General features: G+C 38.8%; 1 protein-coding gene across 2 annotated transcripts in view; it reads left to right on the top strand.

Annotated features, from left to right (window-relative positions):
* The window catches only part of SLC38A11 (solute carrier family 38 member 11), a 66,987-nt gene that overhangs the window by 20,939 nt on the left and 25,938 nt on the right, over positions 1 to 20,110 (top strand). For both annotated transcript variants that reach the window (XM_012750037.2, XM_012750035.2), the window contains exon 7: positions 1,048 to 1,127. In XM_012750037.2, the coding sequence (XP_012605491.1) occupies positions 1,048 to 1,127 (80 nt within the window). The remainder of the gene's footprint in view (positions 1 to 1,047; positions 1,128 to 20,110) is intronic.

The following is a 20,110-nucleotide window of genomic DNA, read 5'->3' as shown; positions in this document are numbered from 1 at the left end:
TCTTAGTAACACTTGAACATTTTTTCCCTAGAAGTTCCTTTAGAGTGTCATATTGAAATATCTAAGTAAATATCCCAATGAGCAAAGCAGAGTAGTTAGAAGCCCTGATCTGGAGTCAGACTTGGTGCATTCGAATTTCCTTTCTGCCACTTTCTAGCTATGTGACCTTGGACATGTTAATTAATCTGTTTCTCAGATCAGTAGGTTCATACCACAAACATCTTTGTAATTAAAAATGAATAACTTAGAAAACAAGATTAATGAGAATCACATGAAATGAGAGCAATTGTATATTAACTTTTTTCTTATCAGAGAAAAAAAAAATCAAAAATGTGCTTAGTCATCAAAAAATTAAGACTAGAAACAAAGACGTAATATAATGAGTAAACATAGCACATGCACACGCAGACCAGGCTATATTTTAACCCACTGAAATAATGGCAGAACAGAGAGAAAAAAGCAAAACAGACCTAGAGATATAGACCAAAAGGCAAAAGCACATAGGAAAAATAGACTAACAGAGCTAGAGAGCAGACAGCAAAAAGCAGAATCACCTCCCTAAAAAACAATATCTGGAGGAGGGCCATATGTGTGTTGTGTTGGTAGGGAGAAGGTAAGATAAAGACAAATAGAAGAAGCAATTATAGACAGGAAAAAAGAAAGCACACAACACTAACATAGGGCCTGAAGAATAAAGAAAGTATAATTTCACTTTTACTTTCATAATCTAAAGTCACCACCAGTATTGTGTAGTATGCAGGAAGCCACTGAAATGTTTAAAGCCATGTTGCAAGATTTTAACAATAGTCATATATGATACTTGCTCAGCTATTTGGGGTGGGGTGGGGAGAGAACCAAGATTATGATCTCAAAAGAAGTCACATGGCTGAGATTATCAACACCAATCTAGTGAATAAACTAGTAAAGAATTGGATAGAAAAACCTATGGATTAAGTTTACCAAAGTAAAAAAAAGAGGAAGACCTAATATTTTAAATGAAATAATCAATATCCTAAACTGACAATATCTTTGCATTTTCTTTTGTAGGTCTCCCTTATTTCTACAGTTTTGACAGCTCTGATTCTTGGAATTGTAATAACAAGGATAGTTTCATTGGGTCCAGACGTGTAAGTTTTGTTGTTATATTTATCTTTGATTTATAGCCATCACATACATATTTATATATGACATACTATTAATGCAGGAATATAAAGTGGTATAAACGTCATTTATCTTTAGTATTTGACAAAATAAGTGAAAATGCAGGTAAGTAAACATGCATTTTTCAGTAGGGCACTGCAAGGCTGATGAGATTAAACCAGCTTTATTTATTTTAATGGCCAACCGAAGTAGAATAAAAAAGGAATTTTGAATAGTGGGAAAAAGGAACAAGTTTTATCAGTCTACACTGAAATCGGAAGAATAAAGGACATGGTGGGTGTTTTTAATCTAATTAAACTAAATATAGCTGCTTTGAAAACCACCCTTTATTCTCATCTGAGATTATGTTCCTTAATTATTTTGTGTTAAAAAACTCTGCCATTTGTGAACTAATGGTGATAACTGATAATGATATTGATTTGTTTTTATTTATATTTATTTTATTTTATGTTTGTTTAGACAGAGACTCACTCTGTTGCTCGGGCTAGAGAGCTGTGGTGTCAGCCTAGCTTACAGCAACCTCCAACTCCTGGGCTCAAGCAATCCTTCTGTCTCAGCCTCCCGAGTAGCTGGGACTACAGGCATTCGCCACAATGCCCGGCTAATTTTTTCTATATATTTTTAGTTGGCCAATTAATTTCTTTCTATTTATAGTAGAGACGGGGTCTCGCTCTTGCTCAGGCTGGTTTTGAACTCCTGACCTTGAGCAATCCTCCCGCCTCAGCCTCCCAGAGTGCTAGGATTACAGGCGTGAGCCACCACACCCGGCCTTTATTTGTTTTTAATATTATTTGGCCAAGTAAAATGTTGACAAATTGGTACTGGTTCCCTCAATTTAAAAAATGTTACTCATCCATGAAATTCAAAACTGTGTGTACTGCTAATCTAAACTACACAGTTTTATGCTTTCCACAATGTACAATAAATAAGATAAAGACAAATAGAAGAGAAACATTAGAGAGTTTCCATGATACTTTAAATATTTTCTCTATGCTAAACAAGACAAAGTAAAATTAATTTAAGACATAATGTCTAGCACAGTGGAAGGAGTACTGAATCTTCAATGAATGGTATCTGTGAGTAAAAGCAAAAAGGAAACCTGGTGAATGGCTCTAACTGATAATGTAGTTCCCAATGTAATTTATGCTTTCCTTTTGATTAATTGTTCCTCTGCAAAATTCCTTAATTTTCAACTGTACTTGTTTCTGATAGCCTTCTCAGTTTATCAGGAAAATGCCAAAAGAAAAAGATGCCTCCAGTATTTTTGGAAGAAAGTACAAAATATCAAGTCTAACTGTACTTGATACAGCCTTTTCTTTGAAAAAAATAACTCCCACTGCCAACTTTCTTTTAAGAAAATGATCCTCCTCCCTTAAGCTTCCAAGTATCTGGGAGTACAGGTGCACATCTCCATGCCCAGCTAATTTTTTTTCTATTTTTAGTAGAGATGGGGTCTCACTCTTGCTCAGGCTGGTCTGGAACCCCTGGCCTCAAAGGATCCTACCACCTCAGCCTCCCGAGGTGCTAGGATTAGAGGCATGAGCCATTGCACGAGGCCAAACCCCCTATTTTTTTTTAATTAAAGGATTTAAATAAGGCCTAGCGTGATGGCTCACACCTGTAATCCTATCACTCTGGGAGGCCCAGGCGGGCAGATCACTCGAGGTCAGGAGTTCAAAACCAGCCTGAGCAAGAGCGAGACTCGGTCTCTACTAAAAATAGAAAGAAATTAATTGGCCAACTAAAAATATACAGAAAAAATTAGCTGGGCATGGTGGTGCATACCTGTAGTCCCAGCTATTTGGGAGGCTGAGGCAGTAGGATTGCTTGAGCCCAGGAGTTTGAGGTTGCTGTGAGCTAGACTGACACCACGGCACTCACTCTAGCCTGGGTAACAGAGCGAGAGACTCTGTCTCTAAAAAAACAAACAAACAAACAAACAAACAAACAAAAGGATTTAAATAAGGGAAAGCATAAATATCTGTAATGTTTATATTAATGTTGTCTTCAAATAACTGAATCCTGACTAATAGTTGTATTGGTCAGCTCAGGCAGCCATAAGAAAACATCATAAACTGAGTGGCTAAAAAGCAGAAATTTATTTTCTCATAGTTCTGGAGGCTGGAAGTCTGGCACCAGCATGGTTGGGCTTTGGTGAGAGCATCATCCTGGCCTGTAGAGGGTGGTCTTTTTGCTGTGTCCTCACGCTACAGAGAGAGACAGCAAGGTCTCTGCTATCTCTTCTTAGAAGGCTGCTAATCCCATCATGAGGGCCCTACCCTCATGACCTCATCTAACTCTTAGGGGTCCTCAAACTTTTTAAACAGGGGGCCAGTTCACTGTCCCTCAGACCGTTGGAGGGCTGGACTGTAGTTTAAAAAAAACTATGAACAAATTCCTATGCACACTGCACATATCTTATTTTGAAGTAAAAAAACAAACAGGCATAAACACCCGCATGTGGCCAGAGAGCCGTAGTTTGAGGACGCCTGCCTAAGGCCTCGTCTCCAAATGCCATCACATTAAGAGTTAGAACTACAGGCTGGGTATGGTGGCTCATGCCTGTAATCCTAGCACTCTGGGAGTCCAGGGCGGGAGGAAGGCTTGAGGTCAGGAGTTCAAGACCAGCAAGAGCAAGAGCAAGACCCTGTCTCTACCAAAAAAACAAAAATTAGCTGGGCATGATGACACGTTCCTGTAGTGAACACAGCTCCTCAGAAGGCTGAGGCAGGATGATCGCTTGAGCCCAGGAGTTAGAGGAGGCTGTCAGCTAGGTGGACCCCACGGCACTCTAGCCCTGGCAACAGAGTGAGACTGTCTCAAAAAAAAAAAAAGAGTTAGGGCTTCAACTTATGAATTTGGAGGGGACACAGTTTAATCTATAACATTAGTGGTTTTGAAATACATCTGATTCATTTCAATATGGCCATTTATTCTTTCATTTAATAAACACTTAATTGAGTGCTTATTGTTTCCAGCTATTCTGCTGTGCTTTCAGAGAAAAAGAGCAGAGAAAGGCATAAAGTAGCACCTGCTGTGAGTTGCTCACATTCAAGTGTGGAGAAGGGTCTTAGTTTAAAACAAAAAAAGAAGAAGAAAAGAAATGACAGTATAATGTGACAAGTGCGACATAGAAGCATGGAAGGGGCAGAGGCAGTACCAAAGAAGAGCGTGATTAATGGACTGTCCTGATTTGTGAGGGCTTCCTGGAGGAAGAAAAATATGATCTGGGTATTTTAAAGGATGGATTGGAAATTTTGCAGATAAGAAGGTAAAAGACATTACAAGCCTGAGGAAAGGTACATATAAAAGCAAGAAAGCTGGGCTTGTGGCTCATGCCTATAATCCTAGCACTCTGGGAAGGCGAGGCTCGTGGATTGCTCAAGGTCAGGAGTTCAAAACCAGCCTGAGCAAGAGCGATACCCCATCTCTACTAAAAATAGGAAGAAATTAATTGGCCAACTAAAAATATATAGAAAAAATTAGCCAGGGATGGTGGCGCATGCCTGTAGTCCCAGCTGCTTGGGAGGCTGAGGCAGGAGGATTGCTTGAGCCCAGGAGTCTGAGGTTGCTGTGAGCTAGGCTGATGCCACGGCACTCACTCTAGCCTGGGCAACAGAGTGAGACTCTGTCTCAAAAAAAAAAAGCACAAAAGTGTATATTCAATTCAACTGATATTTATTTAGTGTCTATTATGTTAGTACTGTATTCAGCTCTGGTTTTCAAAAGCCGAATTCACAGCAAGAAAAAGCTACTGGGTATATTGAACAAAAACAATAAATAACAATTTTGACTAAAATTTTTAATTGTGTAAGACTGAACTATTTTAATTGAAACTTTTTATTATAAAAATGATTTTAGGCTGGGCCCGGTGGCTCACGTCTGTAATCCTAGCACTCTCAGAGGCCGAGGCGGGTGGATTGCTCAAAGGTCAGGAGTTCGAAACCAGCCTGAGCAAGAATGAGACCCTGTCCCTACTAAAAATAGAAAGAAATTAATTGGCCAACTAAAAATATACAGAAAAAATTAGCCAGGTATGGTGGTGCGTGCCTGTAGTCCCAGCTACTTGAGAGGCTGAGGCAGGAGGATTGCTTGAGCCCAGGAGTTTGAGGTTGCTGTGACTTAGGCTAACGCCATGGCACTCTAGCCCAGGCAACAGAGTGAGACTCTGTCTCAAAAAAGAAAAAAAAAAGAAAGTGGCAATAATAACAAAAATGATTCTGGGCAACAGATCATTAGGTTATAGTAAAAGGTCTTTTAGATATGGTAAATATATCATTAGGAGGCAATATTGAGGAAAAAAAGTAGCTGAAGTAGGAGATAAATAAATGAATCCTTAGTTGCGCCATGAGAGAATAGTGTAAAGCAGTGATTTTAAACACTGGTTTCACATTAAAACTGTCAGCTTTAAAAAATATTGATGCCAGGTCCCCACCTGCAGAGATTCTGACCAAATTGGTCTAGGGCCAGGCAATTGGATTCATTATTTAACAGTGGGTGAGTCTATGAAGAAGGACCTAGAGTCTCTTGGTTCAAAGAGATTAACATCAAGAGTACTCATTTTTAATTCATTTTAGACACTTTGTTTCTAAAATTAAACCAGAGATTTTGTGTTATTTTAGTTACCGCTATGTGATCATTTTTCATGATTCATCCTCCACTTATTTTTTTTCAGTATTTTTGATATACAAAATGTCATATGAGATACTATCATGACTACAAAGAGAAATAAAATGTCTCTGATCTCAAGGGACTCGCAGCTTCGTGAAGAAGATAAAGCTGTACAGATGACTATCACATAAGCAGTGTGCCCTGAAACAGAGGAAAGAGGAAGGGGAGTCCACTTTCCACTTCCTGGTGGGACTCAATGAACTGGTTTTATGGCCGAAGAGCTATGTATTTCTGTTGTAAACAAAATGTGGCCTGTGTCTGTCTCTGACCTTCCTTTGGTAGGGATACAATGTTTTAGCTGAGCCTTTGAAATTTTTCTAATAACAGGGATTATTTACGTAACTCTTTCAATATTTACATGTTAACGAAGTATGTTTTTTAATACGGTGCCACTTTTATTTCTGTTTGAATACTATTGCAAACAACTGCTGTTTGTCCTGATTTACAATCAGGCTCATCACTGAAAATATGACAGCCACGTAGGCTTATAATCCATAAAACATGAGAAATTCAATACTCCATGTGTGGTTTTCTTCATTTTTGGTTCAGATGAATGATCAGAAAGGCTGTATTTTTTTTTTTTCCATAGGACTTTTAAAGTGGAATTTGAAAAAGAGTTTTAAAACCACTATCAGAAAAGGGGAAGGTCTGTGATGGCTACTGGTATTGACCTTGTTACTATGGAAACACCTTTTTAGTGGTTGTGTTTTAAAAATAAAACACAATTCAATTTCCTTTTCCATAACTCATAGGGCCATAAATTCTGCTTTCCGATATGATTTCAAATATCTCACCGTCCAATGACTTTCACTGCTTTTTGGAAATTAGGTTCAGTTTTATTGTATTTTCTAACCTTTTGCTTTCTAAAAACTAGGTGGCAAAGCAATTTAATTGCTTTCCAGAAAGTGTGCTAGTATAAAAATGCAATAACACAGTTCTCTCTTTTATTTCATTTTTTTCTAACTGGAATTGGAGGCATTATAGCTGTGAAAACCTTCATTCAATGCCTCATTAATATTCAGTTCTTTACATTCAGAATGGAAATGATAATATGCAGTCCAAAGTTACAACTATTTTTCCTTCATATGACATCTCTTTTACAGCATCTTAATCAATAGTGTGATATTCTAAACATAATTACAGAAAGTGTATGTACATTTCAACAGGCATTTATGCATATAAAAAGTCTTCCCCAAGGATCTCAATACACATTAGTTTTCTTAACCCTTACTCAGTCTAACCTTGAAATTTTACAATTTAATGCTATATACATAAAGAAGAACTATAGGGGGTTAGAGAGAGGATCAGAAAAAAAACGGATAAAGATAGAGGAAGAGAATGATTACTTTTGACAAATATTAGCTGCTGAATATTTTCATGATGTATAAATATTTGTCCTTTTTGTTGCAAATGACAGCAACCACAGAACTTTAACTGGTTAACGCAAAAGAAAATTTATTAACTGTAAAGTTCAAGGTTAGCTCTATTTTTTTTTTTTTTTTTTTTTGAGACAGAGTCTACTCTCTTGCCTGGGCTAGAGTGCTGTGGCATCAGCCTAGCTCACAGCAACCTCAAACTCCTGGGCTCAAGCAATCCTACTGCCTCAGCCTCCCAAGCAGCTGGGACTACAGGCATGCACCACCATGCCTGGCTAATTTTTTCTATATATATGTTTAGTTATCCAGCTAATTTCTTTCTATTTTTAGTAGAGACAGGGTCTCACTCTTGCTCAGGCTGGTCTTGAACTCCTGACTTTGAGTGATCCACCAACCTCGGCCTCCCAGAGTGCTAGGATTACAGGCATGAGCCACAAGATTAGCTCTATTATTAGATATGGTTGGATTTAGGAGTTCAATTAATGAAACCAGACATAGTTTCTTTATTTCATGTCTTGTCTATGCTTCTTGTTTTGGCTCTAGTTTCTGGAAGGCTTTCTCCTTGACTGTGACAAGACAACATCCACAGTTTCAACCTAAATGGATTCAAATCTAAGTCCTTAAAAAGACAAATATCCTTCTCTTTTAGAGTACCTCTAACCTCACTCCCAGAATTAGTTCTGATTGGCTCTAATATGGATCCATGCCCAGACCCTATCATCATGGCCTGTGTTGAGTTGCTCATCTTTTTTTTTTTGACAGAGTATTTCTGTCTCCCTGGCTAGAGATCAGTGGCATCATCATAGCTCACAGCAACCTCAAAATCCTGGGCTCAAGCCATCCTCCTGCCTCAGCCTCCTGACTAGCTGGACCTACAGGCCTATACCACCACCACCACCACCTAATTTTTCTATTTTTAGTAGAGATGGGGGTCTCACTCTTGCTCAAGCTGCTTTCAAACTCTTTGTCTCAAGCAATTCTTCCACTTCGGCCTCCCAAAGTGCCAGGATTATAGGCATGAGCCGTGCCCAGCCTGAGTTGCTCATCTTTAGGTTACATGCCCACACTTGGAGCTTAGGTCAGGGTCAACTCAATGAAAGCACATGGACTAGGAGTGGGGGAAAGGGTGATCACAAAGGAAATCAAGGCAATGATGGCAGGAGCAGTCCAAGATCAAGGAGCTGACATTTGATGTCTGGCGATGGCTGCTCTGTCTGCTTCCAAGACGATGCCTTGAATTCTGCTTCCTCTGGAGGGGACACATGCTGTGTCCTCGTGGTGGAAACGATGAAAGGGTAAAAGAGAGCTGCACTCACTTCCTCAAGCCCTTCGATAAAGGTGCTAGTCCCATCTGCCCCCATGGCCTGATCACCTCCTAAGGCCCCGCCTCTGAATACTGTTGCACTGGGGGGTAAGTCTCAACTTAAATTTTAGACAGGACACAAGCATTCAAACCATGGCACCCACTGAGCCCCACTTCCCCACCACTGCAAGCTATATAGCTTCTGTGTTTAGGAGGTAACTAGTGCTTTGGTGATTCTCAGCCGAAAGTTTTGCTAACATATGAAAGGAAATGAGCCTAGAGAGTTCGGCAGAGATCAAGATGAAAGGAAAACTTTATGTGCAATGGTAAGAGACTTGGATTTGTTCATTAGTTGATGGGGCATTGACAATTCTTAAGTAGGAGAGTGTCCAGGTCAAGTCTGCATTTTAATCGGACTCTACCTGCAGCAGAGGCGAGGACAGATGGGAATATAAAGACCTGGAAGGAGGCTGTCTGTATTAAGCATCCAGGCAAAGGGTAGCTGAAACAGTATAAGGGCAAGACTGGTAGGAACGAACAAGAGGGAAAATTCAAGTAAATTGAACCTCATAAAAATAGCAGGACTTAGTGACTGCTTGAATGAGGGGACTATGGGAGCACAAGTTACCTAGGGTGATGCCAAGGGTTCCAGCTTGCACAACTGGATGGGTAGGTGGTACAGAACTCACTGCCAACAGGGAGAAAATGGAGTCTGTTCAGTCATTTAGCATTTATTAAATGTCTCCTGGAGGCCAGGAATGGCAGCTCACGCCTGTAATCCTAGTACTCTGGGAGGCCAAGGCTGGCAGATTGCTCGAGGTCAGGAGTTCGAAACCAGCCTGAGCAAGAGCGAGACCCCGTCTCTACTATAAATAGAAAAAAATTAATTGCCCAATTAACATATATATAGAAAAAATTAGCAGGGCATGGTGGCGCATGCCTGTAGTCCCAGCTACTCGGGAGGCTGAGGCAGTAGGATTGCTTGAGCCCAGGAGTTTGAGGTTGCTGTGAGCTAGGCTGATGCCAGGGCACTCACTCTAACCTGGGCAACAAGGCGAGACTCTGTCTCAAAAAAATAAAAAGTAAAAAAAAAAATGTCTCCTGGGTCAGTCTCTCTTCTGAGGCTACAAAGACCAATATAGCACAATCTGTTTTTGAAGGTCGTTTACGGCTTATTGAGGGTGGGGTGGGGCAAATAAACACATAAAAGATTACCTCAATAGACTTTAATAGAATTATGAACAGGATGCTATGGAGACATAAAGGGCCCTACCTTCTTTTAAGTTATTACATTTACCAGGATCAGGAGAGGAAGTTGATCTGGGAAAGATACAGGAAGTTTTTATTAAAAGTATTTTGGTATCTTGATTTTGTGTAACCCTTGGAGGTGGATGGAGAAGGAGCAGAAGTCACCCATAGTTTTGGAAATGTAAGTCTAGAGTTTAGGGAGAGTCTGGTGTGGACAAGACTATGCAGGGACAGTGTATAAGGTGAAGAGAGGCACAACCCAAGTAGAACCCCAGTTGAAAATAGTATCTGGAGCTTACATCTGAAATTATATTTAGTTTTAATATGAACTCACATGATATTATATTTAAAAAGTGAAATGCTGTTGCCTCTCACCCATACTCTGCCCTTTCAATCCAAACCCACAGAGTTAAACACAGCCAACACCAAGAGTTAAACAAAGTTAACACCAATTTTTAAAGAGTTAACAGAGGAATTGGAGACAATAGTGAAAAAACTAACAGTAGGAGAAAGATTAAGAAGCAAGAGAAGTTGATGTCCCAGATGGCAAAAAGGATGTTTGCCAAGCTATGCTAGCTTTTTATATGATTCATATAAAAAAACTCCAAATTATATTTTGACAAAATTACATTTTGACAATCAGCATATGTAAATTTGAACTTGAAATCAGCTTTTTGAAAAATTGTATTTTTAAAAAGTGGATCGGTTTTGATGTTTTAGAGTGATTTCCAAGAAGAATTTTCCTGAGCAGCTTTATATGTCCGTGTAAACCACAGTTGTCTATAGACTAGAATCAGGATGCGAGTGAGCTGGGAGCAAGGAAGTGGCAGAGAGCTATCAGCTGATACTGGAGCTAAGGGAAGTGGTCAAATCTGCCTGTCATTAGCAGTTGGTGGTGTGACAGGAAACATGAATTCTTTGTTTTGTGCCATCCAGAGCACTTATCTCCCAGATGCGTCTGGCAAAAGAGGTTAAATCATAAGGCTTATACAACAAACATGCAGGCTTTACCAGGATTGGATATTGGAAAGTGCCTCTGTTTAGCCAACAGATTTTGGACAGGTACCAGAGAGGTGTAATTGTTTGATCCTCTGATTCAGAGGTCTAAGGTTCTGAGGATCAAAACCGAGCACCCTAAAGCTCATTTTCATCAGTCTGTGAAGACCTAAGCCACATTTGATAGGACTTGCTTCCTACTCCTTTGCTTTATTGCTACTCAGCTGTTATAAAGATAAGAAAGGAATTTGCCTTTCAAAACAGGAAAAACTACCTGAATCCAAAAATTGAAACTGAGGCTATTTTGCAAAATGAATTTAACTCCGCAAAATCTCTCCACCTCTCCCACAAACACAAAAGGTTTCTTAAAAGTATTTAACTAAGTAAGCATCTGTTTAGATTTTCCAGGGTAAGGGAAATAATCATTCTTTTAAAAGCATTTGCCATGCTAAGGCTGCAAACTGCTATAAGCCAGTCCTTCTTTTTGCTGGTATTAAAATATTTTTAAAAACTTGAATCATTGCTGTTAAAATGATCTAAATTTTACAATAGTCCTCATTATGTTGCCATGGTCTTTTTGAAGCTTTGTAGGGCATCATAAAGAATGCTGCTTCTTTCCGATGTTGTTTTTATTTGCATTTATTGAATGTATTCATTTTGAGAAAAATATATGTATTCATTCACTTATTTTTATAAGATCAAATATTACAAATAGCTTTTGATGCAACCTCGTACCAAATCCTTTCCTGTTACAACCCTTGTAGCCTTATTTTTTGGCATTCACATCTTTAATTCTAGGTAACAGGCTTGTAACTGCTCCTTCTGGATTCTCACTTGTATTCTCTTACAGTAGATGAGGATTTTGCTTGCTTATCTTCCCTCATATATTATAATACATGGAGATATACCACAAGTCTTGAAATTAAATACTTACATTTCTCATGCTATACATTTTTCCTTTTTTTTCCCTGCAGTTCCCACTTGCTTTTGGTTTTGTTTTCAACCGTTTTTAGCTGGAAGCCCAGGTTAGCTTTTGAATTGGATCATTTTTGTTATTCCTTTTCCAAATGCTCAAGCATATAATCTATCAATTGTATTATTTTTCCCAGACACCTCCCTCCCAGAGCCTTCTCCTGTGCTCCTTACTACAGAGGTTGATTCCAAGTTGATTTCTCAGTTTGCTCCTCCACTGTCATCCTAGGATTTCCTTTTACTTCTTTTCAGGTATTGGATACCCTCTCTCCAGAATACCAGACCTTTCATTTTTCTTAACTTTCTCCTTTTGTGGGGGCATCCTCAGTAGCTTGCTGGTGTCTCTGAGTCCTGCACCCACAGGGGTTTTGCCAAGTGAACCAGCTCTTCCTCACCATGCGCTTCCTCCACGTGGTTACAACGCCTTCCATTCTCAACAGTCACCACGTAAGCATTCTCTTTCCTTTTCACAAAATGTCTTCTCCACTGATGTCTCTTTTGCCACCCCCAAGAACTTAATGCTCCTTTTAAATTCCTTTAGTAGCATTTTAGTGAGGTCCCAGGAGAGAGAAAAGATAAACTTATGCAGCCCATCTACCCATGTTTTAATTGGCTGTCCAAATTTAACTTTGGATTACTAATTTGCATGAGGATTTAAATCAAAATTCAAGCATTTTATTGAAAATATATTTTCTGCCTTAGGGAAGTTATTTCATTTTGTTGAAGGGCTTACACTATGCCATAAAGGATAGCAGACTTAGTCTACTGAAGGAGGATGGTTAGATAATTTTCTGTAAAAATTTATCCAGCTACTGGATTATCTCGTTCCCTTCACTACCCCTTAGTTTATAGCCACTGTTACTCTATAATTGATCAAGAGATTAGGAAAAAAAGGAACAGCGAGTACCATCTGTATTAGCCCCTAGCTGAAAGCTCTGGGAGAAGATATCTGTGAAAGGCAATGACTAAAATAAAATTTCATCTTGTTTTGCTGGGTATTTCTTTATTTAGCACCCTAATTGGGAATTGATTACTCGTGCCTATTTATGCATTCAGGAAAGTTTTATCTGGTAAAAGTCATAGGAAATTAATTTTTCATGGTTCTCAAGAATATTAAACACACATCCACACACACACATCCCTTTCAAGATTTTATAATGTGGACTGGGTGTGGTGGCTGATTCCTATAATCCTAGCACTCAGGGAGGCCCAGGTGGGAGGATCACTTGAGAAGTTGGAGACCAGCCTGAGCAAGAGTGAGACTCCATCTCTATTAAAAATAGAAAAGATTAGCTGGCCAACTGAAAAGAGAAACAAACAAAAAAAATGACTGGGCGTGGTGCCTGTAGTCCCAGCTACTCCTGAGGCTGAGGCAGAAGAATTGCTTGAGCTCAGGAGTTTGAGGTTGCTGTGAGCTAGGCTGACACCATGACATTCTAGCGTGGGTGACAGTGAGACTCTATCTCAAAAAAAAAAAAAAAAAGATTTTATAATATGTATGAAGCCACTTCCTCTTATGAAAACAAAATGCAGAACTCTAAATAATTCCTGAAAGTGGAACTCTAAGTTTCCTGATCAAGTAGGTAGCCTCTGGCTCTCTACAAGAAGGTAGTACTAGGTGTTGAAGAAATGAACTTAAATGTCACTACACTTAACATTTTGTCTATGTCAACTATAAAATACATTCTTTCATAATTTTTCCCTATGGTTAAATACAAAAGGATGGAATTTTATCTTTGTGTTACTAACAGAATAAAACCCCTTCTATAATTGGAAATTTATATAACAAACAAGTTCTAAGAATAACCCTTAATTTGTGTATGCCTGTATTCAGACAGGAGTTTTAAAAATGTAAAAGGTTAATTTTCTATTTCTCTTCTTTCAAATAATGAGTCTAAGATATTATCCAGTGATTAAATAATCAGAGAATTTACCCTCTCTATTTTGGAAGTATCTTAAGATTTAATGAGAGCCCTCTTTTATTCAATTATCTTTAATTAGCTTGCATTGGTAGTCCTCATACCACTTTAGCAACATTTATCATGTCAACACAGAGTTACAGCTTAGCTGGGGAAAAGAATGGTTGGGCCAAAATATAAACCATGGAGAGAAGTGAGCAGCTCCAAATACCCTGAGATTGCCTGAAATGGTTTTATGCACTGGAAATTTCACCAATTTAGCAGACCCAGTTTTACAGAAAATTGATGTATGGGATAAAATACTTAATACTTACTGTGAATACACAAAGAAATGAACCATTTCTTCTTTTTCATCATTATCAACTATTGGCTACCCATTTGGTTGCATGTATATCTGTTACCAAGATTAACCATTCATTTATTTTTTCCATTTTTTTATGATGGTAAAATACACATAACATAAAATATAACAGATTAATTATTTATTTTTCTTTTTTTGTTCCGCCACCCCAACTCAGATTAATTATTTTTAAGTGTACAGTTTAGTGGTATTAAATACATTCATAATGGCATGCAACCAATGTCACCATGTCTCTCCAGAACTCTTTTCATATTGTAAAACAGAAACTCATTCAAGAGTAACTGCCCATTTTCCCTTCCCCCAACCCTTGTCAACCTCCATTCTACTTTTTGCCTGTATGATTTTGACTGCTCTAAGCACCTCATAAGAGTGAAATCTTTTGCTGTTTTTGACTGGTTTATTTTGCTTGACATAATGTCCTCAAGGTTGATCCACGTTGTAGCATATGTCAGAATTCCTTTGTTTTTAAGGCTGAATAATATTCTGTTGTATCCATATACCACATTTTGCTTATCCATTCATTTGTCAATGGACACTTAGGTTGCTTCCACAATTTAGTTACCTTGAATAATGCTGCTATGAATATGGGTGTACAAATATCTCTTTGAGACCCCACTTTCAATTCTTTTAGGTGTATAGTTAGAAGTGGAATTGCTGATCATATACTAATTTCTATTTTTAATTTTTGAGGAACTTCTGTAATGTTTTCTACAGCTATTGTGCATTTTACATTCCCACCAAACGTGATTCTTTCTTCTGCCTGGTCTAGTTTGTTTTTAAGATATTCCACTGTGTTTTGTATTTCCTTGAATGAATTTTTCTTTTTTTCTTTTTAAGACAGAATCTCACTCTGTTGCCTGTGTTAGAGTGCTGTGGCGTCAGCCTAGCTCACAGCAACCTCAAACTCCTGGGCTCAAGCAATCCTTCTGCCTCAGCCTTCCAAGTAGCTGGGACTACAGGCATGTACCACCATGCCCGGCTAATTTTTTCTATTTTTTAGTAGAGACAGGATCTCACCCTTGCTTAGGCTGGTCTCGAACTCTTGAGCTCAAATGATCCACCTACCTCGCCCTCCCAGAGTGTTAGGATTACAGGCGTGAGCCACTGCAACCAGCCTCCTTGAATGAATTTTTCATTTCCAGAAATTCTATTTGATTTTTTTAAATAATTTAATTTCTTTAGTGAACTTTTCATGTATTTCCTGAAATTTTTTGTGGTTTCTTTGTGTTGGTTTTCCATTTTATCTTGTATGTTGTTGAGTTTATTTATAATCCATATTTGAAATTCTTTATCTGTCATATCAACATTCTGATTTTGGTTGGTATCCATTGCTAAAGAGCTGGTGTTCCCTTTTGAGGGTGACCTTTCACTGAGTCTTCATACTTAGAGTTCTTTCACTGATTCCTTCTTATCTGGAGCAGCTGTTGCTTCTTATTTTTGGATTTTCTTTTGTTTAGATAGGGCTTTTCCCCTCCTCTCACTTGGATGGGTGTGTTTGTAGCATATGTTGGGTGAGAACCTTTGGCTTTGTTTGTGGATGCTTTGATGGTGATCTAGGTTCTGGCTGGATGCCCTGGTTGTAGATATCTTTGATTTGGTGGTTTTCTTAGTTGCTAGGTTATAGGCTGCAGCAGTGATGAGCTATGTGAGTGGGCATATTCCCTGACTCTCTTTGATGAGGAAGGATGGAGGTCTTTGAAATCCTTTCTTTTTCCCCAGCTCTGTGGTCTTCTTAACAGTGTGAGTTGTAATGGCACACCCAGTTTAATCTCTGAAGCAGTCGGTGATGCTTGTGGGTGAGAATCAACCACACTCTGTAGGATTGGGTCAGTAAATGTAGTAAAGGGTATGCAAATTGACCTCCCTGTCAGTAGGTGGCACTTGCAGGAAGGAACAAGCTGCAGTGTTGTTTTTGGGTCCTGTGATCTGCTTTAGTCCCTCAGGAGAAGCCCTCAAATGCCTCAGGTGGTGGGTGGGGCCCTGGAACTTCAGGTGAGTCCTTATTTTACATCACAGCAGTGGCAGTTGCCAGGGTGAGGCTGGTTGTGGTTGGGTTGGGTGAGCTTGCCCTCAGGCTCCATAAAAGCTGACAAGGTAGCTGTTTTGGCAGAGGTCATGAAGGTCTGCTCCTAGCTTCTGGGTAAAGCCACCAGGGAGGAACTGAAGTGGCTCCACCCAACCAACAAGTCTGCTTGTGGAGGTGGGGCTGTCTGAGATCCACAATCTGGAGTCTGGAGCTGCCTTGGTCCTCTCTACCCTCCCCTGCTCCACAATGCACTCCCACCCTCCCACTCCACCCCCCACCCACCCCCCACCCCCCGCATCCACCAAAGTTGGGGGCAGGGGGACTTCGTACCAATGAAGGGAGGTACAACAACAATGGTTGCCCATCTTTTTGTCTGCACCTCTCTGATCAGAAGCAATTAGCAAGCTGAGCACAGATCCCCAATATTTTGCTCACCTTAGTTTCCAGAAGCTGCATGCAAGTTCCTCCTGGCACACATGTATGTATGGCAGCCTGTCATGGCATGGGAGGGTGGTAGCTGGTACTGTGCTAAGAGCTGAAATTGACTAAAGTTAACCTCAATTTACCATCTAGTTCTTCTCCTGGAAGTTTCAAGCCTTCAATAGACTTAGAGTCCTGAAATAGTTAACATCAGACAGATTCTTCTGGTGTAATTCCTATCTAGGGGAGGAAGCAGATTCCTGGTGCTTTCTACTCTATCACACTCCCAGCAGCCCTCATTCATTTATTTTAAATAAGATATCTTGCCTTGTCCAGGTCCCTTCTTTCTTGAAAAGAGTAATAGCATGAAGGAGCTTGCACTTCATGTACTCACAGGTCCTTACACCCAGATTAAGACGTGTTGTTACTTTAATGATAACATAAGGAAACAGAGGAAGAGGAAAAGGAGTCTAACATTGATTGTTCACTATGTATCACACTTTTATTCATTTTTCTTTTAACCCTATGTCAGGTGTGTAACAGCAACCTCAAACTCCTGGGCTCAAGCAATCCTTCTGCCTCAGCCTCCCGAGTAGCTGGGACTACAGGCATGCACCACCATGCCCAGCTAATTTTTTCTCTATATATTAGTTTGTCAATTAATTTCTTTCTATTTATAGTAGAGACGGGGTCTTGCTCTTGCTCAGGCTGGTTTTGAACTCCTGACCTTGAGCAATCCGCCTGCCTCGGCCTCCCAGAGTGCTAGGATTACAGGCATGAGCCACCGCACCTGGCCCATATGTAGAGTTTTTAAATATGGCCACTATGTACTATGTCTTTTCCCGTATGACTCTACTCACAATGACAATTTTAATTTGTTTCTCTCAGTTTGTTGTCTTTTTGCTCTTTTTTTGACAAATTTTCAAATGTTCATATTTACAAGTTAACAAAGTATACTTCTTGCTTACCATTACAACCAACTCCTCTATTCTTCTATTTGCCACTCAGAAAGTTCAAGTGTCAAAGAGTAGACTGAAACTTAGGGCATAAACTATACTACAGAAAAAATTTTAACCTCTTTAGGTAATTTTTTTAAATCCTTTAAGCCGTTAGAAGAGTATTGGGTTTCTTGAAATTAAAATTACCTACATGTCTCCTTCTATATCTAATACAGTAGCTATTAACCACTCATAGCTATTTAAATTTAAATTAGATCAAATTAAATTTAATTAAAAATTAATTCCTGAGACCAGGTACGGTGGCTCATGCCTGTAATCCCAGCATTTTGGGAGGCTGAGGTGGAAGGATCATTTGAGGCCAGGAGTTTGAGACCTGCCTGGACAATAGCAAGCACCTGTCTCTACAAAAAGTACAAAAATTATCTGGGTATGGTGGCTCATGCCGGTAGTCCCAGCTACTCAGGGGGCTGAGGCAGGAGTGTTGCTTGAGCCCAAGAGTTTCAGGTTGCAGTGAGCTATGATCATGCCACTGCACTCTAGTACGGGCAACAGAGTGAGATCCTGTCAAAAAAACAAAAATTATTTTCTCAGTCATACTAGCCATAATTTCAAATTGGCTAGTAGCTACCATACTGGACAGAACAAATATAGAATATTTCTGTCATCACAGAAAGTACTGTTGTACTGGGCTCTTCTAGATTATGATATTGAATATATAGTAAAATAATTGACATCTTTTTTTGTCTTTTTCTCTGCAATATCCCCAGTGATTATAACAGTGATTTTCATATAGTGGTAAACAAATATTTGTTGAAATATGAATGAATTATAGCCGGGCATGGTGGCGCATGCCTGTAGTCCCAGCTACTCGGGAGGCTGAGGCAGGAGGATCGCTTGAGCCCAGGAGTTTGAGGTTGCTGTGAGCTAGGCTGACGCCACGGCACTCACTCTAGCCTGGGCAACAAAGCGAGACTCTGTCTCAAAAAAAAAAAAAAAAAAAAATATGAATGAATTGATAAGTGACTAGAAAGCAAGAAGAATCTAGTTTCAGTTACAGAATATTTATGGAAATTCAAGGTTAAAAATTAGGTTCAGATTCAGAGAGGTTTTATGCATAAAATACTGTATAATTATATAAAGTTCAGGAAGCAGGAAATTGGACTAGATATTTTTGAAAATTGTTTATGTTCGCTTCCAAACTTGACCAGCAATAAACTATCATATTTAAAAGTTGATTCACTTCTCTTTCCCCAGTGGTAACTATTATGCTTGAATTGGTTTGAGTCATTCCTCGTCATGCTTTTATATTTTGAATGTATGTATTGACAATATGTAATATTTATCAATATGTTTGTGATATATATACATAAATGATTACTATGGCAGAAAAAGTTACATTCCATTCTGTAACTTATTATTTTTTCCTCAATATTTTATTCCACATATTTCCATTTTGATACATTGAACATTTAACATTCACTTGCTCTATAGCACACAATTTTCTGATTGTGTCACATGTTACTTATTGATTTATTTATCCATTCTATTGCAGGACATTGAGGTTGTTTCCGAGGTTTGGTTAATATAAACAATGCAGCAGTGAACATTATACGTTTCTCCTTGTGCACCTGTGCACTTCTTTAGCTTAGGGTATACAAATAGAAATGTGTCTGTTTATTTATAAGCTTTGACGACCTTCAGCTTTGCTGCGTACTGCCAAATTCTTCTCCAAAGTGTTTTACAATTTCCACTTCCCTCAATGATGATTTCAAGTTTTCTTTCCCAGCGATTTATCGACATGGGTGTTGTTAGATTAGGTGTGAAGTGCTCTTTGTGTGGATTTCATTTTACTTTCTCTAACTATTAAAGAGGGTGAGCAACTGTTGCATATTTATTAGCCATTCTCATTTCCTTTTCTATCAACTGACTGTTGTTGTCCATTGTTCATTGGATTATATTTTTCTTATTGATTTGCAAGAGGGTTTAATACAGTAGTTCTCCACTTATCTGCAGTTTTACTCTCTGCAGCTTTATTTATCCACAGTCAACCACAGTTCAAAAATATTAACTAGAAAATTCCAGAAATTAACAATTCATAAGTTTTAACTTGCATGTTGTTCTGAGTAACATGCTGAAATCTTGCTCTATCTCAATCCCTCCCACCCCCGGCGATATGAATCAACCCTTTGTCTAATGTGTCCACTCATTCTATCCATGAAATTGTGAAGAAGGAAAAAGAAATTTGAGTTAGTTTTGCTGTTGCGCCTCTAACTGCAAAAGATAGGCCACAGTGTGTGGTAAGTGTTTAGTTAAAGTTGGGAAAGGCACTACATTTGTGGGCAGATGACATGAAAAGAGACATGTTTCGATTGACAGCAATCAGGTTTGGTACTAGCCATGGTTGAGGCATCAATGGTGGATATCATCCTTGTTGATAAGAGTAGACTATTATATACACTGGGTACCCTTTTATAATTACAGTTAGTGTTCTATATCCACAGGTTGCGCATCCATGGATGCAACTGACCGTGGATCCAAAATATTCAAAAAATAAACAAAAAATAAAAATACAATAATAATAATACAAATAAAAACAATACAGTATAACAATGATTAACATAGCATGTACATTGTATTAGGTATTATAAGTAATCTGCAGATAATGTAAAGTATATGGGAGGATGTGCTTAGGTTATAT

Source organism: Microcebus murinus, chromosome 8, assembly GCF_040939455.1.
Source record: "Microcebus murinus isolate Inina chromosome 8, M.murinus_Inina_mat1.0, whole genome shotgun sequence".
Lineage (NCBI taxonomy): Eukaryota > Metazoa > Chordata > Mammalia > Primates > Cheirogaleidae > Microcebus > Microcebus murinus.
The sequence above is the reverse complement of the archived record's forward strand: the minus strand, read 5'-3'. Positions and strand labels throughout refer to the sequence as shown.